The following is a 23,330-nucleotide window of genomic DNA, read 5'->3' as shown; positions in this document are numbered from 1 at the left end:
GCTCACACTCCCTCTCCTGTCACGTCGGGAGACTGCGTTTCATTGTCACGACCATTCTTGTTCACAATGGCGGCACTGTTCACCTTTTCCTCGAGTCCTTTTTTCCACTACTTCCCGTGAATCACGCTCTATATTTAGCTCATTTTTGAGCTCTTCGACCTGTTTGAGAAGCTCATCTTCTAAAGCCTCCATTTTCTTCAGTCTAGCATCGACATCACAGTGTGGGCCTATTGGTTCGATTCCCTCTCCATTTTCATGCATCCAATCGTTTGCCTTGCCGGACCCCCCGCACACTGCACGCTTTCTCGTCATCTTGCCATGTATTGCACGGCTTTTGCTAATGCAAATGATATAATACTATAATAATGCAGAACACGTGCCTTCTACCAGAACCGAAACACACAGCATCTAAATCTTTAAAATGCCGCAAGGTAATTCTCACCAATGTCCTAAAAGCAATTAATGTCGCACAGACTAAAGGTATGCCACGTTTTCGCACGTGTTCAACCACGCAGCCGCGCTTTCACTTTCCTACCAAAGCAACATTCCCGACACCAAAGCACACACAGTACAACCACTAACAGCTACTAGTCTTGCCACTTCCAAGCTACTATTTAAAGGCTATGAAGACTTAAATGTCCGACCCGTTTGCACGTGCTGAAGCACGTGGCGCGAAAGGACGCTCCGACTATCCTGCAAAACCAAACATACACGAAACACACCCGCGCACACGAAACGCGAGAGAGAGAAAAAAGAAAACTACCCAATTATTATTTGAAGGCTACAAAAATCAGCAAATCAGAAAGAGAAGCAAGCTCAAAGCATGCACAAAAAAACATGATTTCGTCGCAGCCACGGAGTCGTGGAAGAACGCACAAAGCGATGCGGCGCAGGTGAGCGCCATCTGGAAGTGTTTCAAGGAAGTCGGCGCGCCGTTCCGTGGACTGATATATTTACGCGCCAGCATGCGCAAATGGCGGACGTCGTCTCCGGTGTCTGCATTGTATAAATGCTGGAAAAGGGGTTTGTTTGAGTTTTCCCGTAATAGAATTATGTTTTCTCGTATATTCAAATTACAATCCGACAACTATCATGTCTGGAAGTTTTGTGCAAGTCGTAGTTTACGATTTTTGCACGTATTTTAGCTTGAGAAATTCAATTATTTCAGTCAATTCCTTGCGTCACATGCAAAGCCTCGGTATGTGTGGTTTGAAAATCTTTTTGCCAAAATGACGTCTGATGCCGGGCGCAGGACACCGACGCTAACGCCGGATTTTCTGCGACACAGGCTCCTTACCGCTGTCGCGTTACAACATCGTATCAAATTCCTATCTCTCGTTTTCTTGTGTGCCTGAGGGGGTTAAAATGCTTCCCATTTAAAATTATCATTGCAACAAGCTTAGGTCAAGAGCACAATTCCTTTAATCAAGCAACTCTTTCTATCCATACTTGCCTAACCATTCTGCACGCACATAAGTGTACACTATGACTACGAAACATTTCCAAGCGCTAATATTTACGCTATGACATATGTGTGCAGGCTTCCGGTCATATTTTCTACAAAATGCGAAGTTACAAAACAAATGGCACCGAGAAATTCTCATTGGTACAAATATATAATGTACGTCACCAGTTTATTACATGTATATATATATATATGTCATCAGGTGCGCTGGCTTTTATTGGAACTTACTGCACATGGCTGAGCTAGTTAGATTTCTGATAACTGATACATTTCAAGTTTTTTTCGAAGCATTGGAAGTGCATCTGCTTTAAGTGGAAAGTTGGCGCTCCATTTTTGTCGCTGTTTGTGTCCGCGCCGCTTAAAGGTTATGGTCGCATTAGCCATATATATACAAGGAAACAGCCTGAAACCTTGGCTGGTTTCCTGGACGTTGTTTTGCCCAGCGACATACAATAAAACAGCGAAGAAAGCTAACTTGTGCAGATCATCACACCGAGGGCAGACACAGAATGAAGGTCACGAATTCTACTTTACGCCAAGGTCGCCGAAGTACCAACTTACTCCAAGGCAAGCCTTCAAAGTAGGCGGTGAATCAAGAGAGTTCTAAAACCACCAACGACACTTTATCAACACTTATACGCAAAGGAATCGTTCTCACCTGCGTAAACTTGACCTCGGGTTTTCTTGTCGGTCCCATGACGCGTTTGCGTGTCTTCAACTGATCCTGGAAGAAGAGGCGAAGACAAATGTAAAAGAACGCAAGCTCTAACTCTTTCGTGGGGAGCGCACAAGGGCACAGGCGCTTGCTGCAATGGCTGCTGTTTCCAGCTCGGTGACCGACGTGATTAACCTACGCTGCAGTGCTGCACTCCAAAAGTGAGGCCAGCGAACACAAAATTTTGTTCGGTACGAGCCCAGTGCGCCGCACAGTGAGCAGTGACAGGCTGTGTATTCGCCGCGCGGCCGAGAAAGACAAGAAAGCTGGTCGCCTGCCTCTTGCGAAGGAAGGTTTGGAGGGAAGCGCGTCGTTCTGTATCACACAGTTGCCTCCTTTGTTTTGGCTTTTTGTTTTCTCAATCGTCCGCACGTGGGTAGCGCTTACGCAACCCACGTACTGAGTTAATAGAGGAAGCGGCAGCTCCTCTGCAATCAACCGCTAGCGTTTGCGTGACTACGGCCATGAAGGAAAACCGGTCCGGCCTGGCTGTATAATCACGACATCCTCACTTTCCCACTTATAGTGTCCTTTCACATTTGGCGCACGAACACCCGTCACCGTAGCCCATAGCAGCTATGGCGTTGAGCTTCCGAGCTCCAGGGCGCGGCTTCAATGCTGGCAGCGGCGACCACAATTTCATGGAGGTAAAATGCAATAACGCTGGTACACTTGGATTTTCGTGCACGTTAAATAACTACGGGTGGTCGCAATTATTTGGGAGATCCCTTGTACGGCCTACCTCATCATCAGATTGTGGCTTTGGCACGTAAAACCCAGGAATTTTTTTATGTATACGAAGTATTGACTGAAAGCAATGAAGCGATTGCACAGATTACACAACAGAAAGACTTGAAGATCGACAAGCTAGTTGGGAAGGGTTAAAATAAATATAAATGGAGAAAAGTAACTAGTTAACTTGAAGCTCGAAGCTTAGATAAACAAGGATGACAAGACGGACGCTAACAAGCTCCAATTCCCAACGAAACCTTATTTTGAAATGGCGCGATTATACAACTGGCGAAAAAGAAAACTATTTGCGATAACATTGGGGGAACGGGGCACCAAAGCTGCAAGCTCATCGTCGGGTCGGCACGGCACGTGCAAGGTTAACATTCAGGAACGTTAGTTCCTTTCGAAGAAGGTGAATTGATGCCACAGTGACTTATAGATTCAGCACCCGCTCAATTCTTGCTGCATCTATATTTCTTGCACTCGCTGGAAGTTAGATTCGTACATCAGGGTGCACTTGATGAATTGAAATTTGCATTCGCACGGTGGGCCGCTACGTGATCTTCATGTGCTCGGCTGACATTGCTCGCGGGCTCATGCAGACAAATGCTCAGGCAACGACCAATCTGACCAATATATGACATGTCGCATGTTAAGAGAAAGTAATAAACAATACCAACCACACGTTGGAAATACTAATGGCGATGCCTAAGTTTGCGATATCGCGTCGATTTGTCGATCGGACTTGTTAAGGTGCAGATTCTTGACAACTTATGTGGGGGTGAAGAACACAGCCTACACGCCCGCTTTACGGGCAAGTTTTTAATTTAGGTTGTACGATAGTCTATGTAAGGTAGGGTGTTGCAGCAATGTTCTATTTATTTCGACAGTGAACATATGGGCGCTCGTGGCACGTTTCGACCATCGCCGCTAGGTGCTGTCCCGGTATCGACACATATGCTTTGCTTGCAGATGGAAAGTCTTGCATCAACCAACAACGCAGTGCGTTTGGTTACAAAAGCAACGAAGTCGAGTGAACGTAGGCGTATTGCTTTACGTGGACCGCCGAAATCAAGCCGACACATTAGCAATACTTGAGAAGTATATACTGCGGACGTCGAAAATGGTGCTTCGTAATGACGGCACAATATATCTTCGAGATATTTTTTTACGGGATGACAGCGTGGCGACGACCGTTGTGGCCCGACCATGACAGCACGATGACGACGGCATCATGAACGAGACGGCATCACGACAATGGAATAATGAAAGTAAAACTTCATTTGGGCCTAGTTGGTACATAATTCTGAACTTAATCTCACAGCGCAAACACCTAAAACATACCATAAAAGGAAGATACGGCACACATTGGTGCGGACTACCTCATTTTCTGCTCTGTGAACGCCCTGTGTGTTGGGCGTATCATCCCCGTGCGAAAAAGGAACTGTTGTCCTTTAAGTCTGCGCACTCGAAGATCGTGAAAAAGAGTCATTGCGTCCTCATGTATGGAATTGGCTCTTAAGAGCTCGTGCGTGCACAAGATGCAAGAAAGTTTGGATAATCATATCAGCCGAGTTCTGGCAGTTGGGTTCCCTATGTCGCTTTTGACTGCCGTGGTTGAAGCTCTGATTCAGAGAAGAAAAACCACAATAAGGCCGGCCACCGAACGTGAAACGCGAAGTTTTGCAATGGTCCCTTATATACTTAAGGTCACCCATCAATTCAAGAAAGTTGTTTGCAGGCATGGTGTTCCTTTGGCGCTTGCTGCGCCTAACAAGCTTTCAAAGCTATGCTCCCGCATCTGCGGAGAGAGCAGAGGAGGATGCCAAATTCGGCATGGTGTTTCATACGTGTCGTGTGCTGTCGGCGTGGTTTATGCCATTCTACTCCCATCTGGTAAGACGTACGTTGGCCAGACAGGGCGTTGCCTCAATGAGCGACTCAGGGAACATGAGCAAAAAGTAAACAAAAATGTAGGTAGAGGAGCGCCCCTTGTTGCGCATATAAACTCTTGCAGCAATTGTGAGGCGCGACTTGATCGGACGTTGATTCTTGGCAAAAGCAGGAATGAGCATGCGCAGCTTGCCTTAGAGGCCTACCACATAAAAAGACAAGACGATAATCGCATCAGTGACACATCTTTGTCCCTGCACTCATCTGAATTTGAATTCTTACGTTTGCGTATGTGATAATTTGGCAGATCTCAGTAATGAAATCTGTGCGCCTGCGCGGTTGTGTGGCCTTGGGTTTATATATGCATCGACGACGAAGAAATAAAGAAATTGTTGGTCAGCGCCAGTGTGTGTCGTATCTTCCTTTTGTGGTCCGTCTAAGGTGTTCGCGCTGTAAGTTTAAGTTCGGGAATAATGACAGCGTGACGTCGATGACCAGACAATGGCGGCGCAGCTCAATTTCATCTCCAAATGTTAATTCCGTCGAGTCCCGATACTCCTCCGCCCTTTCTTTTTATTATCGCGCAGATCCACGCACTGTGGAAGTTGGTTTAAGCGAAGCCTAGGTGATCTAGGAAGGCCAAACGACGCATCTCGACAGGAGACGCGCAGCAAACTTGAGCGATGGGCGTCCCCCGTAACCATCAGCCCAGGCGGTGGAGAAGTGTGACACAGCGTCTAAACCGTCAGATGCCACAAGGCTCTCCCACAACTGCACGCGCACCTCAAAGAACGTTGGCGCCCCGCAACTCAGTTGCATGTCCTTTGCGTCCGCGGGAAGGTTCGGCCACGGCTGCATGCATAGCTAGGGCACGCCAAAAAGCAGCCACGAGCCGCCTTCGCTTCGCATCGAGCTCAACAACTGCAGACATCGCTGGTCAGCAGACCTACTCACCGAGCATCCTCCTACGCGACCATTTGCAGCGCTCTGCAACCAGGAAAAGCATGATTCAGCACAGCGCTCCTGGTCACAAAATTACATGCCCTCAAAGCCAGCGGTCGTCGACATCTTCCTCTACTACCTTCTCTCCGATGTAGCGTTACTAGGCAAGGAGGAAGTAGAAGCACTGGCCGGTTTCTTAGCGGCAGTCACCAGTGCAGTAGTGGCCTCTGACTCATCGAGGCATACGCTTCGACGACTGCGGCTAAGCTGTCAATTAGACTGTAGGGTTGCTGGAGGCAATCACTTCTGCCGCTACTACAGGATCGAGGGTTCACCAGGAAGAAGCGAGCAAACACTCCTGCTGAGGATACGAGCTGGCTGCTGCTGGACTGCTGCCATCAAGCACCTAAAATGTAGAACCTTCTCCGTGCCTGGACAGACTGCTGGGTAGATGAAACACTGTAGAACCTCTTGCGTAACTGCCCATCGAAAGCAACGCAACGAGCGAAACTCGTTGCTACCCTCCACCAGCAGGACCTCCCTACCTCCACCATCGCGAAGCCGGTTTTTCCTACGCGCTGCCAAAACCATGTCTTGGAGCAGTCCTCCACTTCCTGGTGGGAACCTTGATGTCCAGCAGACTCTGGCGGTCTGCTGCTATCGCGTTCCAGTCCTGCTTTCGGGCGTTACCTTCCTCCTCTAATCTTTTACTCATTATCCTATCCTCTTTCTTTCCACTTCACTCTCCCCGCAGACAATGAGCCGTGCTCTCACTAGGGCTGCAGAAGTAGGTCTCTTCTTCACCTCAACCTCAACCTCCTGCCTGAAAATGTCCGGCCACCGTCCACCACAAAGCTGACGAAGGAGCCAGAGAAAGCTATTCGCTACTTGTCGGACAGACAGTATTTGATGGTGGCACTACAACAGCGACCCGACTTGAGCTTGGAACTGAGGCACATTCTCGCCTTGGGGCAAAGCACCACATGCGTGTTACGCGCCACCAAAGCGCTAATGATGTTCTAGCGAGCCACAAGCCTTATTAACTAAAACTCTATAACTATCTCTATTGTGTATGCGTGTGAGTTTGTGACTGTATGCGCTGTTTATGGGTTTATATGATCAGTGTCTATATCTCTAATTATCACCCAGCACCTGGGATAGCATGATAGGCGATCATCGAGGGTAATTCACCAGTATACCAGTTCAGTTTTTACCTCTCGCTATTGGCATTAATACCCAACATGTATGAGGTAAAGGTAAAGACAATTTTGCTAAATTCTGAGTTAAAATTGTACCGTGTTGTAAAGTAGGAAGGAGCCTTTCTTTTTGTATGTATGTCACTGAGCTTGAAGATAAAGGCAAGGATAATGTTCAATACCCTGGCAAGAGAACAAGAATTCAGGACCGCCAGTCAGCCTCTATCTTTCGCACAGGAGTACGTTTATATGGGTCGATTATTCACAGGCGACCCTGATCATGAGCAGGAAACTTACAGAAGAATAAGCATGAGTTTGAGCGCATACGGCGGGCATTGCCAAATCCTGACTGAAAGCTTGCCACTGTCGTTGAAAGGAAAACTACAATCATTGCACTCTACTGGTGCTAACATATGGGCCAGAACCTTGTTGCTTAACGAAGAAGCTCAAGAACACTTAAGGACCGCACAAAGAGCAATTCAACGAGAAATGTCCGGTGTAAAGTAAATAAGAAGAGAGCAGTGTTAATCAGAAAGCAAACTGGATATCCAATATTCTAGTCGACATTCAGAGAAAAAAGTTAGTGACGTTCCACTTCGTAAACGCGGGTTACGCGCAAGCGTACGGGCGCTATAGCACACACGACGCTATCGGCCCTCAGTGCGCTTAGACGCCTACACTGTCCGCATCGCAGATGGTATTAAATACAGGACTCGCGCGGCTGCGCCATAGACAGCAGCCGCCGGAGTAGAAAGCCCAGTTGTAAACATTCGCTTACTATCTTAATTACCTAGCCTGGTGTCAGCGCGCACAGGCAATTATGAACATTTCACACTCGCTGTCCGCGGACATTCGCTGTCAAAACGCTGGCATGAGGAATCGTGGCAGCAGCAGCAAGTGACCTTCGTGCTGTCTATAGCTTCAACGCAGACTCAGCGGAGAGAACATAGCCCACGCAAAACTACGAGCCGTCAGGCCACCTAGACTGTGCCACCAAATCAGATCGCTTCCAAGATAAAGCCTGCGCACAACCTCGTCGTGGGACAGTGTGCTGGTAGAGTTGGCAGGGTAGTACCATTCAGTACCGTGTGGTAACACGGTGTAAGGGGAGCGTTCTCGCATTCATCCTTCGTGACAGCGAGTGCTTTGAGACACTGCGCCTCGGGTCGCAGCGTCTGCGATCACAGGCGGTGGCAGGCGCTGCACGGGGTTCCAGACGCACTGCTTTAGGAAGTGACGCTCGAAGCACCGGTTGGCTCCCGCGTAAGGGTAAGACACGGTGGTAGTGGGGAGCACCCCCCGTGACAGAGTGTTTCACTAGCGCGATAACAGCAGCGAGAGTGCGGCCCGAAGAAACTTATGGTCACGGGCCATATCATTCTACTGCGCCGGAACACAAACCGTGTTTTAGAGCGGAGCTCTGTGGCGCCTGTTCCCGCGTTTCGTGTCGCCGTCGGCCTCGGCCTAACGAAGGTCACTATCCGTGCACTGCTCCAGCTGCGCGCCCTCCTGCTGCCATATCTCGCGCGCGGCGCAAGTCTTGCTCTCCCCTTGTCCAGCAAGGATCACGTGTTCTCGCCTATCCTCTCGCCCCCTTCCTCCGCGCAGCGCCGTTGCCGTGGCTCTCGCCGCTAACGTCCACTCCGCCCTCGCCGTCGCATCTTCCGCCGTCGCGGCACTGCCGCGGTGCCCGCAGCGGGCGCTCCTTGCCGCCTCGCGCGTGATCCACAACTTTCCGCTCCTTCTTCTTCGCGTCGCGTGGCTGTACGGCTCTCAGTGGTACAACTCCCGTGTCTCTCGCTTCCTCGTTTGTGGGGCGCGTTCCTCAGTGGCATTTGTCGCCTCTGACAAAGGCGCACAATCCGACCCAAATGATCGCATAGGAGTATATAGGAAGCGGTAGTTTTGGATGGCACCGAATCCCTGAGAGACTCTGATGCAATGCGTGGAACAAATGCCCCTTACGGAGAAATTCTTGGTGTTGCTCTTGCAATTCGATATGCCATCCGTGTTCCTGAGGAAGTGTATATATTGACGAACACGCAACAGGCATGCCGGGCATTTTTATCAGGAGATGGCATCCCGAGAGCGGCACACCAAATTCTCAAACAGATCGCGCGAAATGCACGAACCACACTTCCCCGCATCCACTTACTCTGGACCCCTGGTAATACCTCGCTGCGGGGTAACGAAAACGCACATGCGGTTTCCCCAGAAATTTCCCTCCGGGTGGATCGGCGTGGTGAGGCGATATGTCTGCAACACGAAACGCGTAAAACGCTCTTTTTTTTTGATCCCGACACGTCCACATTCAAATCACCGACAACGACCACAGGTGCAGTGTCATCGCAAGCAACCCACCCAAACTGAGAGCCATAAACCTTACGGGGCTATGAGCCATTGTATTTTTGCTTGCTTACGGCGGTATAAGCCATTGATGATGACAGTTTTCGACATGTTGTTCGGTATGTTGTATGCGTGAATAGAAGGAATGTAAGCACTGTTCACTTTATTTTGCTCAGTGCCTGCAGCCTCTCCCTTACGGGGATATGAACCATTGCATTTTTTTGCTTGCTTATGGTGGTATGAGCCATTAATGGTGACAGTTCTTGTGTGCAGACACGAAAATTCTATGGTGCCCTAGCCATATACAGCTCCGCTGTGATTCGGTGTATAACACGCACACACGCGCAAAAGGAAACAGAAACCTGGCTGAGGATGCGGTGGTTCGAAAACTCGCCGTGATTGCTAGAGCTCTTGGCGGAAGTTGTCAGGAATTGAATCCACCTGGGGCTGAGTCGCAGGGAACACCTTTCGTAGTTCTTCGCGCACAACAACAGGTTTTATTGTCTTCCTGGTATCAATCGTCACTTATAGCGCATACATAGACGAAGGACAAAAAGGACGACGAAGACAAGCGCTGTGAAGACAAACAGTGTTAACGATGTCCGACGAACTAGAAATATACTGAAGCAAGGTTTGGGTACGGGCTAGTTGGTATTCCATGGTATCAATCGTCACTTACAGCGCATACATAGACGAAGACAAACAAGCCTTGTCTCCCGCTAGTCGTCGGAACAGAGGGCTTCAACTTCTGCAGAGTCTGGCATTGAGAGGCGATTGAATTGTCTGGTGGGCATTTCCAGCGTCTTCTAGATCACCGTTGCCTCTGACAGAAACTCTACTACAGTCCTGAGCGGGTAGTGCATCAGTATGGCGAAATGTTCTTGTTCTATACCGCGCATGAGAAGGCGTACTTTCTACTCCTCAGACATTTCCAGGTCGGCATAACGGAAAAGACGAGTCGTCTCTTCCGTGCATACAGTGACGTTCTGTCTAGGGAGCTACAATCGGGCTTGCTGTAGAAGTTTGGCTCTTTTTCTTCTGACGACGCTGGTGAAAGTCTTTAGGAACTGACTGCAGAACAGATACCACGTCTTTGATGAAAACTCTCTAATTTCGATCCAAGTCCCATGCGGGCTCTTACAATTAAAATTAGACATGACATAACTTATTTTCAGGGTTCCACTTGTTGTAGGCTGACATCCTCTCGAACAACTCGACCCAGGTCTCCGGGTCTTTTGATGAAGCTCCACGGAAGGTAGGCGGCTCCCTGGTTTGCTGAAGCATGACCGTTGATAGTGACGCTAGTTTTGTCATCGTGGCTGCTGACTTGATGTTGATATTTCTGCTCTGCTCGGGTAGAAGATCGTGCTCCGGGAGCAAGTTTTATAGTCTGCGGCTTGCTCGATGGCCCGGGGTGGCGTAGGTGTTTACTTCGCGATTCGGCCTTGAATCACGGCTTTGCTGCGGCATCCGGCACATGAACGAACAAGCACCTAAATTGACACGTCACTGACAGGACCAAGATCAACACGCTGATCAGACGGGCTTACAAGACGGCGCTGCGTTTAATGGAGACCACGAGTACGGCTGGGCTCTTGCAGCTCGGCGTCCATAACACCCTAGAAGAAATAGCCGAGGCGCAGCTCACCGCGCAATTCGAGCGCCTCTCTACCACCAAGACGGGGCGCAGTATACTGACGTCCCTGGGTTACAACCCCCAAGCTCCCAGCCGGCAACCGTGCGAGATCAAAGTTGAGGCGCGGGCCCACATTTACGTGGACCCCATCCCGAAGAACATGCACCCAGAATACAACCAAGAACGGCGGCAGGCGCGGGCCAAGGCCCTCACCGAACAACACGCCCAAGACCCGCACGCCCGGTATGTGGACGCCGCGGAATACAAGCGGGAAGGCTTCGCAGCGGTGGTCGTTGCGGCGGCTAACGGCACCAAGACAACGGCAGCGAGCGTGCGGTGCACGAACGCCACAGACGCTGAGGAGGTTGCCATTGCTCTGGCGATCACCGAGGCCGAGTGCCGCACCGTGCTCAGCGACTCGAGGAATGCCGTGCGCAATTTTGCCAAGGGGCGAATATGCGCGCCGGCGGCCGCCATCATCGGCAAGCTCCAATTTCAAGACCGCGGCAGCACCGTCCGTATCAAGTGGTTCCCGGCGCACGCCGGCGAGTGTGCATCCTCACCGAACCACAACGAGACGGCCCATTCGGCGGCGCGAGCGCCCCCGAGAGTGACCGTTCCGTGTGGTGGTTCGAAACCAAGGACAGATTGACTAGTTATGCCGAAGTAACCAAGTGTTACCGCTTAGCTCGACGGACAATGCCGCCTCCCCACCCGGCACTCAGTCGGGAGGAGGCCGTAATCCTAAGACAAATACAGACCGCGTCACTCCTCGTCCCCGCAATGCTGCACGTGCTTCACCCAGAGCTCTATCCGAATGGGCTGTGCGGTGCTTGTGCAGTGGGTCCGGCGGACCAATGGCACATCATGTGGGACTGTGCCAGGTTCCCGACGGCAGCTACCTCCAGGACTTACCCGCCAGAACTTCAAAGTGCACTGCAGTCTACAGACAAGGACTCACAACTATGGGCCGTCCAGCAGGCCCGGGGTGCGCTCGAAAAGCACAAGCCTCGTGAGCCACTACAAACGGGCCCAACGGGGCTAGTGCAGAGTAGAGTATAACCCCGGGTCGACACTTGGCCAGCGTCACGACTCGTTAAATCGTCGTTTGCCGGCACTTTATTAAAGTTATTCCTATCCTATCCTTGTAGTGACTGAAGAACACAGTAGCAAAACTGTGAATAACGAAATGAATACATTATTGGGCGAACCTGTGCCCACAAAAGCAAGTGACGCTCAAAGCAACAATAGCGGCGAGCGCAGTCGGCAAACGTAGAAATCTGGTCTGTGAGTCAAGCGCGTCAGCTCTTATACATCACTCGTCAAAGGTTCCAGCGGAATCGCTTGTGCCCGCGTGTGTTCCAGACAGTACTACACAATTCGCGTCGTGCATGCGATCTGATTACACAAGGTTCGGCGAGAAGATACACAACAGATAGAACCAACGATAACCTTCGACTAAGTTCCAATCATACAGGCGCGTCTTGTGCTGAGCGTTAACTATAATTTGTTAGCGGGTGAAACGCAGTCCCCTAGAAAAGAATAAACAAACATACGTGTCAGTATTATTGCTAACGCAGAAAGGCATTGTCCTGTGGGCTCTCGTAATGCATGTTTTCCGTGGTTGCCTTTTTGGATTCCTCATTGCCTTGAAGCATACACCTTCTTCGGAAAGTTGTTTATCCCCAATCCAGCCTTTTCTACGTGGAAGTAATACATTTATCAGTAGTGGGTAAACTAGTCATATGGCTGGATTCAATGTTTTGACAAGAAGACTTCCCTTCGTCAGTGCATTACTTTCTTTGTCTACGTATATTACTTCAAGTTTCCATTTCCCGTGAAGTTCTGCCGTCTTGAAAATGCTGCAGGCTTTCTGTTGCCGGTTTCATCAAAGGCGTGCCGTCTCGTTTCTTCAGTAGAGAAGAGCTAAAGTTCTTCAAAGCGAAAGGAAGCACAAGAGCAGTTTACACAGCCACAAAATCTGCTATTGGCACCTTCCTTAACCAAACGCATATTATAGTGAGAGTTTAAGTGAACACTATAAGACGCACTAATTCCCGTTTTTGTAACAGAACATTTTACAGCGCTTTTCACCTCTACATTGAGGCAGCTGCATTGCTGGAACATGATTCCACTGGGAAGCGATCACAAAAGTTCGACGCTAAGGTGCCCAATACAGCAATGCAACGGAAGCGACATGACGACACAGCGAGATCCGTTCAGAGCTGTCGAAACCACTTGATGCAAGTACCCGCTTGCGGGACTGCAGTTTATATGTATATGCAATTGAAGCTGCGGCATCTGCCATTTATTTTCGGTTTAATGTTGATACTTGGTAGTTAGCAGCAAACTGCTAAGATGCCTTGCGCCATAAATCCAGAATGACAACTTCTTCCCAAAGGCAACTGCTTCCTTCATTGCAACAACCAAAGAAAATGAATAGAAGGGAGAAAGAGCAACGTCCATACGAGAAGACGGCACATATAATATTTTAGGTGCCTCGAGGTGTCATCAAGGCGAGAGTGGGTGTGAAAACGTTCGCTGAGTGCTCGTTTCCTTCCAACTTCAAGCAGACGGGGTGAGCTAAAAGCATTGACGAAAAAGCGCGAGAAATTTTACCTTGTTCTCTTGTTCCCTTTGTCGTCGCGCAGTCGAATGCACGAGACACAAATGGTTCGGAATGGAATGCGAGTGGGTGCCCTAGCGGCTCCTCACTTACGACGAGACCCCAAGAGAAGTGGCAGAACCGCTGCAGGCGTCTTCATCGTTGATTTTGCTCTTATCGCTTTCGTATGCTAGCGTTGTGCTTGTGGATGAGTTCCTTTGTCAAACGCGCACATAAGTGCGCCTTGTTGTATTTTTGTATCAACGTTGTATGTTGTGTCAACGTTGCAGACACGTTGTCCCGGCAAGAGGGACTAATTCTATTTACCTGTATGGACAACCGAAAATTATCTCGTTTTGTTAAAATATTCAACCTTTTATTCGTCTCTACTCGCGGTGGAACACTGAGAGCAGGAAAAGTTTCTGAACGCATGCCAGTAAAAGACAGGCGAAGAGCAAGAACAGTCCCGAAGAAGCGTAGTTGTCTTCTGCCGCTGAAGACAGTGCAAGTAGGTAGAAATATATGTAGCTTACCACACTTTTCATAACATACTAATGCGTACGCTCTGCTTGTCCATAATAATGCATCGTCATAGTCCCACGCCTTCTATAATACTAGTTTGACATATGGCCATTTGGTTTGTGATCAAATCAAATCACACTTGATTTCCAATACAAATTCACAGAGAAGGTTTGCTGGTCAATCTAAGCACATCGTGCTTGATCGAAGACCAGGCAGCAGGTGGTACATCTTTCAATAGATATGACGCATTATACAATTAACGTTTCAAATTGTAAAACTTCAAAGAAAATATTCCAACACACAAGGTATAAATACTACGCTTTCCAGTACAAATAAAATACAAATACAAATAAAAATAACATATTACAATTAGAAGTTGAATGCCACTTCCTCACTTGTTTAATCATTTTACATGTTGAATTTATATCATACAGTGTTTCAGCAAGTATATTAAAGATATCGGGGACGTAATAATTTCCTTTCTTTCCATTGTTTGATAACGGTCGTGGCTTGAATATTTTTCTGTTTTTCGAAACGCAATATCTTTTTTACCAATGCTTTAAAAGCATTTGAATAATAATAGCGTCTTACAACCACACACTCAAACAGTTCCTTTAGTTGAAGTATGCCTATAATACTATACTTTCCTTCTCATTCTCAGTGTGCTTGTTCTAGTTCGGTTCCATAATTTATGCTATTGACAATTCTTTCAACTACGAGGTAAATAGCTTGCTTGTTATGGTCAGAATTAATATGTAGCATTTAACGTTATACCATACGCAATTACAGATTCCGCTAATGCCTTGTATACAGTAAACTTAAGGATGATAACCCTTTCCCGCACAGTCTATACATCATGGCCGCGACAGCCCCTAGCTTTCCACAAACGTGTATCACATGACTATTCCAGGCAAGGTGCTGATCAAATACAATTCCTAAATAATTAACCACAGGCTCAAACTGCAATGGTTCACAAATGCATGCGTTGCTGTGGCACGTGCAAATATTTCATTTTCATTTCATTTTATTTCCTTAAATACCCGTAGTAGGGGTATTACATAAGGGGCGCGAATACAACATATACAAACAAGTGTTATAATGCATTCAATTCTGTTAATAAGAAGTTGTTACATCTTGAACAAATTGTGAAGAGCAGGTGATGGCAGCGATTTCATGAGGAAGGCCATTCCAGCCTTTACATGCTCGCTAGAAAAATGAGGCTCAAGATGTATTTGTGCGTGAACCTGGTTGTGCTACCTGCTGGGGATGGCCAATGCGCCGTGACAGGCGCGTTGGGGAAACAATGTATGGTGGTCGATTAAGTGTCGAATAGTAGAACCTGTGGAAGAGGGAAACGGGGGCAATGCAGCAGCGAAGGGATAGAAGCGATAAGGAAGATTCTTTTTTTAAAGATGATATGCTGACGTTGCAAAAGTATGTGGAAGGAATATACCTGGTGGCGCGATTTTGAACTGCCTCGAGGGCATTGGCAAGATATGCTTGATGCGGATCCCAGATGGCAGGTGCGTATTCGAGTTTCGTTTTTACCAATGATCTACCGGCTAACAATTTTACATGCAATAGAGCGAGGCGACGTCTTAGAAATCCCAGTGTTTTGTTAGCCGATGAAATAACATTAGTAACATCCGCATTCCAGGTTACATCATTAGTCAAGGTGATACCTAGGTATTTGTAGTATTCCACTGATTCCACGGTGACGTCACCAATCCGATAAGAAAAGCGAAGAGGATGATGACGATGGGTAAATGAGACAAGTTTGCATTTATTAGGGTTGAGTGTCATCAGCCAAACATCCCACCATTCTTGTACCCGGTTAAGGTCGGATTGAAGAGTTATTTGGTGAGTGATAGTATTGACTGCGCGGTAAATAACGCAGTCATCGGCAAACATACGGGTATGGCAGGACACCTGCAAGGGTAATTCGGTAATGTAAATTAAGAATGAAGGGGGCGGAGGACGGACCCCTGTGGTACGCCTGATGTGACGAGTGTAATATTTGAAGCGTGGTTATTAATGGAGACATACTGTGAGCGCTTAGTTAAAAATTGCTCAAGCCAATTTAGGATATCAGGATGCAAATGCAAACAAGAAAGTTTTAGTAATAGGCGTTGATCAGCTATTTTGTCAAACGCTATCGCGTAATCCAAAAATATGGCGTCTGTTTGTGTGTTACACTCTAAGAAAAAAGGGCTAAAAGGAGTAGGGAAGTTGGTCCTTTTGGGGACTAACTGATTTGCCACAACCATTAGTCGTTTTGGGACTAACTGACATGGGATGAACTATTACTCCCCACGCGCTTACTCCTTCGAGGACTAACAGTTACCCCTTTCCGATGCTCCTCAAGGGGGTAACGGTAATTTTTTCCGGTGCTCCGCAAAGGTGGAATAAATGAAATTAGGCATTTATACAGTAATAAAAACATTAATGATCTGAAAAAAAAAGTACACGAGAGTAGGATTCGGACGGGTACGGTTCCGCAAGAGTGGAAGTCAACTCGCCTCATCCCACTTCTCGGAGCTGGCAAGTCGCCTTTGGACATTTCCTCATACCGTCCGATCGCACTTGCCGGCTGTGTCGGAAAAACAACGGAAAGAATGATTTTAACACGTCTGGAATGGTACTTAGAGTACTATGAAATCTATCCACATGCTATGGCCGGATTCAGACGGGGCCGTTCGTCAACAGACAGCGTTGTTGACTTGATAACATTTGTGCAACACCAAAAGGCCTGTAAGCGACTATCTGCTGCTCTGTTTCTAGACATTAAAGGAGCTAATGATAATGTCACCCATGAAGCCATCCTTAGCACGTTAGAAGCCGTTGGACTTGGTGGTAAGATGTATATGTGGGTGTGCAACTGCTTACACAGGAGACCATTCTACGTGCACACGGAAAATGGCCCGACATCCGAGCATTTCGGTAGCCGAGGAGTCCCTCAAGGCGGAGTGCTTAGGCCGACACTTTTCAATCTCACCCTCAGTGGATTTGTTTGCAACATGCCAAGCACCGTACGACTTTCCATCTATGCGGACGACATCTGCATTTGGGCATCAGGTGTGAGACGACTTCAGCTACGCGCTCGGCTTCAGAAGGCAGCCACAATGACATCTTGCTACCTTCGTGAACAAGTACTTAAAATTTCACGCGGAAAGTGCGCCATGGCGCCATTCACGAGGAAGCCAATGTCTAGTTACGGCGTATTTATTAATGGACAACTTTTACCATACAGCAGAAGTCACAGGTTCTTGGAAGTCGCAACTGACAGAGACCTGTCTTGGACTCCGCACGTCAATTACATGAAAAAGCGGCTGACTGCTTCCTGTGACCTGTTCAGGTTGCTTGCAGGAAAAAGTTGGGGAGTATCTGTACACGCTATGCTACAGCTGTACATGGCGTTGTTCGTTGGATTCCTGCGATACAGCCTGCCTGCAATATCCAACACCTGCAAGACTGACCTGCGTACGATTCAGAGTATTCAAGCCAAAGCCCTTAAGATATGTCTTGGCTTACCACGCAGTGCATCAACGGCTGAAACCATTGCCCTTGCGCAGGATTACCCGATCAGGACGCACATTACCGTTGAGACAATGCGTATGCATCTCAGGCATTATGCTAGGACCCCTTCCCACCACTTGCGAGCCTCCCTGCTGCAAGGCCCTGCTCGACATCTAGCGGTATTGTCAGTGCACATCGTGCGTCGTTTACTTCAGGGTACGCACCTGCCGCCAAGCCAGCGTTTCCTCCGTGCTGTTTGAGCCGTCCACAAGTACATATAATGATTCCAGGACTCCAGAAGAAGACAGATCTACCAGCCCCTGCTCTAAAACAGCTGAGCTTACTTCTTCTGCATGAAAAGTACAGCAACCACGTGCACATCCATACCGATGGATCGACTACATCATGCAGTTCTGGTGGTGCCATGGTTATACCAACGCGAGGAATGACATTGCGGTTCAAGACATCGCATGTCACGACCTCAACAGCGGCAGAACTAACGGCCCTTCGTCGAGCACTGGAATTAATTGATTCTGAAAGACCTAGAAAATGGGCTGTGTTCTGTGATTCAAAACCGTCATTACAATGCACGCAGTCAGTTCTCCGACACGGATGTCATGACCAATTGACATACGAAGTCGTGAAACTTTACCATGATGTCCAACAAAAAGGCCACGAGGTCGTTTTTCAATGGGTACCTGGCCATTGTGGAATCAGTGGCAATGATTCCGCCGATAACGCTGCTCGCACAGCACATCAAGAAGAGCACAGCGTTCCAATTCCGCTTTTGAGGACTCACGCTGCAAGACAGCTTCGACACCTGGCACGCAGTTTCACAGTGACCGAGTGGAACTCGCCAAACGTACGACTTACACGACTGCATCGACTAAACCCCTCCCTGCAACTCCGACCTCCACTCGGACTACCTCTACGTCAAGCTACGCTTCTCTGTCGCCTTTGGTTAGGAGTTGCCTTCACAAAGGCATACTCTAAATTAATTGGAGTGACTGACAGTGCAGCATGCGAGGTCTGGGGAACCGAAGAAAACATCGACCACCTGCTGTGCCACTGTCCAAGATATGCCCTAGAGAGACTAGAACTTGCCAAAGCTTTCCAAAAACTGGACAATCGGCCGCTTTCTGTGCAGGTGCTGCTGGAACACCGCCCCCAGCGCCCGTCGGCCCATAAAGCGGTGAAGGCGCTTTTGTGTTTCTTAAGGACGACGGGTTTGTGCGACCATCTGTGACTATTAATGCACTTTCTGTAAAACCACACGCGTCAGCGAACTTGCCGGAATTTCCTTCTTTCCTTCCCTCCTCTCTCTCCCTGTGATCTTTGTTTTCCCCTTTCCCATTTGCCGGTGTAGGGTAGCCAACCGGATGTTATTCTGGTTAACCTCCCTGCCTTCTACTTTTCTCTTTCCTCCCTGCTCCTAACCACTTCACCACGGAGCTCTTTCTTCTTTCCTTCATGGTATTTATTACAGTAGCAACAACCCGACAGTCACCAGTTGTGTATAGTCAGAGAATGGAGAGCACAATGAAAATTACACAGTGAAAAGGCATCGTTCATACTGTGGGTAGAAAAGTCGGTATCACTTTAGAAGGGTGGTAAGGATAGGCACCTCCCCAAAATGGGGTACCAGTTCGGCTGTGTATCAAGTCCACCATAAACCTGCTTTAGCTGTAGTGCCACTTGGATGAAATTTACCCTTGTAGGTAACCGTTTCGGCGTTTTTGTCCATCATTCGCGTTTTCCACAAATTGTGCATTTCGATGAGAAAGAACATATTGAAAGGTGCACTATTATCAGAGTTCGGCAGTATGAGCGTTAAATGAGCGTAGTGCTCACAGTATTCGACAGAGGCAGCTGATCAATAGCTGGCTTAATTTATTGTATCGTAAGGGTATCACTAATTAATGCACAGTCATCATCCTCTAAAGGTTTTACAAGAGACACAAAACTGTCTAAGACTTTTGCATCGCGATCATCGGGCCGGGCACTAAACAACACACTGTAGTAAGTTTCGTACTTCGAATTTATGTCATTCGTATTTGTTAGAAGACTACCTTCAGAGTATATTTCCGGAATTACATTGGAAACTGCGTGACGTCACTCGTCAAGTAAAGCTTGACGTGTTGGCCGCTCAGACTGTAAAGCTCGCCTATTTCGAGATCGAACTCGCGCACCTCTGTAACGCAGTGCATCATACTTTTGCAACTCACATTTAAGATTTTCTATGTCAACGATGCAAGTGCCTGGAATCTCGCATTCCATCTGGTAAAGGTTGTGTAGGCTCTTAAGAAGTATTGTTTCTTCATTCTTTCTATAGAATGCTTTCGGCGACCCAATTTCTACAGCCACTGTACGAACCTCTTGTTTAAAGAGTTCACAAGCTGCAAATAAAGGCAAGTCAGTAGAAAGAATTCTTTAGGGCCATGCGCCCGCCATTATTAAATGCCTGATCATTTAGGACCTCCGAGTTAAGCTTCCAGAGTGCCCACTGTGGTCGGAAATTGGTTACAGATTTCTCACCAATCTTTGGGATAACCATGCAATGATCAGGGAACGAAACCGGGATAGTAATACAGGACAGCCCTCGGAAAGGAGTGATGAAGAAACATAAATCCAATCAAGGCGGGCGTAAGAGCGACCTTGAATTCGGGTATAAGAGCGAGCTCCCTGTCCAGACACTTCTATATCAATGAGCCCTGCACGTTAGACGTTACGTTAGACATTACGTTAGACATTACGTTAGACAAGATTTCGCCACTCATGTCCCGCTGAGTGTTAATGCCGCTTCGACCGCCCGGATCACATACACAATTGAAATCTCCCATTAACACAATGCAACGATCACAGTGAATTAGACTACGCACAGTATTAAATAAAATTCGTTTTGCAACGTCATTAAATGCATAGACGTTGACTACTTGCCAAGGCACACCCTGCAACACAATATCACAACATATATATCGACCTTCAGTGCCTACATGGTAACTAAATGCTGAATAAAGTAGGCACTTTTTGAGAAACAGAAAACAGCCCGCGGATAAGCCAAGAGCGTGTGAAACGCAGACATTGTATTCAGACAGAAAAGGTCGCAAAGCCCTTTCTGTCTCGTCATCACTCTCAATCTTGGTCTCCTGCGCGGCGACGAAGTCGAGGAGTTTCCTAAACAAAAGCCGGCGAAGCTGCGCCTGTTTCTGCAAAGGCCTAAGGTCTCGTACGTTCAAAGTTGCGAAGAGAAGTTGCTGGGACAGGGCCATGGTGACTTACCACTATTTAGACTTAATTCTCTATGCGGTCGGTCCTAGAGGATAACGGTGAGGCTCCCTCCGAACCTTCACCAGGCCTCCTGGACCATGATCGCCGGCACTTTCCTGAGTGTGTCGATGTTCTGTGACGATGTGCTTTTCTTGTGGTACTGGCCATCTCGCTGTCTGTGCTTGATTCCGATCTGTTAGTCGCGCGGCTCTTCGGAATCGACGTATCCACGCTATTTCGTTTGTCCTCTGCCAGCATAGCACACGTGTTAAGATGCTTCGGTGTAGCAGATTAGTCATCAGCGGCTGCCTCATTCGCTGGCTGGGCAGCAACTGGCTGCGTGGTAACGGGTGCTTCTTTCTCTTCACTACTTTCCTTTTCCACGGGCAGTTCTGCGATGTCATTGTCTTTACTCATGTAGAGGGGCCTTACTGGCACAGCTGGTATCCGCGGAGGAGGGAACGTCTCCAGTCGCGTCGAGAACCTCAGCAACATCCATTATGTGAACTTACAAGCTTTCATCCGGAGGCCTTGTCCTGTGTCGTAATTTGTCGGCATATCTCACAACACATTCTTCAGCCGTGTGGCCAAAGCGTCGGCAGGCTTCACAACGTGGGGTTCTGCAGTTTCGACGAATGTGCCCAACCTTGTTACAGCGGACAGACATAGCGGGGGCCGGCCTGGAATCAATACAAGGCTTTGCACTCCACAAATATGTAGCAGATGTGGAACGCCCCCACGTCGACTCCATCGGCAAGAGTCAACACCACGTCACGATTTAGGGTACGCATTTGTTTCATTTCCGATACTCTCCAGCTTTCTGCTGATATAGACTTCACTGTCCCGTAAGCCTGGAGCGCATCTCGAATGAAATCGTCTTCCAAACGCTCAGGAAGGCATAAAAGCTTCATTTTTACTTCCATGGGCTCAGGGTCAATAACGACGCAGCGGCTACCTTTTACGGATAATTCTGCGCACGTGACTAGCTTTGATTTTGTCATTGCTGATTTTCACGTCACCATCCACACATGTAACATCTGAAATTGAACGATGGAACTTATTTCCTTCAAGTCAATAATGTTCCGAAGGGCGTCTCTGAAGTCTTGGGCTCTGTACGGTCGACCACTTAAGTCAGCATGCAGGAAAACGGAGTCCACAACCAGCTTACCGGTAGGAAGACGAGGTAGCATAACACGGTAGTCATTGCTGCTGGCTGAAGCCTGAGCAGCCCCTCGGCCAGGGGCCGGTAAATCCTTTGGAGCAGAGAGCATGAAAAAAGTGACCGTTCGGAACGCCGTCGTCTTGGTTGACAGGACAGTATATTTAGACTAGGTTAAGCATGGGAAATCAAGTGCAGCAATATAAAAGCTACTTGGCATTTTGTTCAAGCTATGCAGTGAGAGTGTAACGTTAAGTATACTTCAACCATAAGCGACTGCGAAAAGAAATCGGGCCATGTATTCTTAGGGTAATTTAAACTGAGGCACTACGCGATGTATACGTGTAGCGAGCTCAAACGGGGCACCGAAGACGACAGAGACGGCCAATTTCTCTGTCGCTTAGTGTGTCCCGTTTGAGCTACACATCGCTTCAGTTCGCAACCTCCTTGGAACGGAAGGAACTCAGGTACTATTTACCGAGAAAAGCTAGCCGTCTATCAATGAGTTGCGCGTTTAATGTGTATCGCTCATTTAATTTTGTGCGCACCAAGAGCCTGGCTCTTCACATTCCGACCTTTAAGTTTCACGCAATTTTCTCACGAAGAGGCAAGGTGCTGTTTTGCATGTAGTTCAATTGACAGTGCGCGAACTTCGAACTATATACTCACGATTTATAGACAATATCGTTTTCGCCGCATACTCCATGATACGGACGAAAACAGCGAAGTGCATGGGGAGTAAGTGTTGTCGTTCGTCCTCCCATTGCTCTCTTTCCGACCAGGGACTAAACACTGACCCTCCGAAATTTGCACGAGGCACGCACATTCAAGCAGTTAGTCCTTTGAAGGACGAAAGCACCCTTTTTAGGGCTAACGGCCCAGTTACTCCCGTTTTCCCCAGGATTTTTCTTAGAGTGTACGGTCAAGATTAGCATGAACATCATGAATAAATAGTGCAAACAGGATCTCGCAAGAACGGCCCCTGCGGAACCCGTACTGTGAAGGATGAAAGAAGTTGTTAGCGTCTAGAAAGGTTGTAATATCAAAGTAGATTACATGCTCCATGATCTCGCAGGGAACACTTGTCAATGAGACGGGACGGTAATTTAGGGGAGAATCCTTGTTGCCCGATTTGCAGACTGGAGTAAGCTTCCCCATCTTCCACTCGTCTGGCATGGTGCCTGTGGAAAGTGACTGCGAAAATAATAAATAGAGAAACTCTGCAGAAATGTGTTTTGTGTATTTTCGTAGTTCGAAGTTCATGTCATCGATGCCAGGTAATGAAGACAACTTAATATTTTTTATCTCAGCTAACAGCCCACGTACTGTGAATGTG

General features: G+C 48.0%; 1 protein-coding gene across 7 annotated transcripts in view; it reads right to left on the bottom strand.

The window, feature by feature from the left end:
* The window catches only part of LOC142564287 (aldehyde dehydrogenase 1A1-like), a 242,882-nt gene that overhangs the window by 61,398 nt on the left and 158,154 nt on the right, over positions 1–23,330 (bottom strand). For 3 of the 7 annotated variants that reach the window (XM_075675236.1, XM_075675232.1, XM_075675230.1), the window contains exon 2: positions 2,124–2,189. In XM_075675236.1, coding sequence (XP_075531351.1) covers positions 2,124–2,189 — 66 coding nt within the window. Of the gene's footprint in view, positions 1–2,123; positions 2,190–2,254; positions 2,500–23,330 lie in introns of those variants that run through there. The other 4 variants (XM_075675233.1, XM_075675234.1, XM_075675231.1 and 1 more) reach the window with 4 other exon arrangements.

Source organism: Dermacentor variabilis, chromosome 11 (genome assembly GCF_050947875.1).
Source record: "Dermacentor variabilis isolate Ectoservices chromosome 11, ASM5094787v1, whole genome shotgun sequence".
NCBI lineage: Eukaryota > Metazoa > Arthropoda > Arachnida > Ixodida > Ixodidae > Dermacentor > Dermacentor variabilis.
Note: the sequence above shows the minus strand (reverse complement) of the source record. Positions and strands in the feature narration are given on the sequence as shown.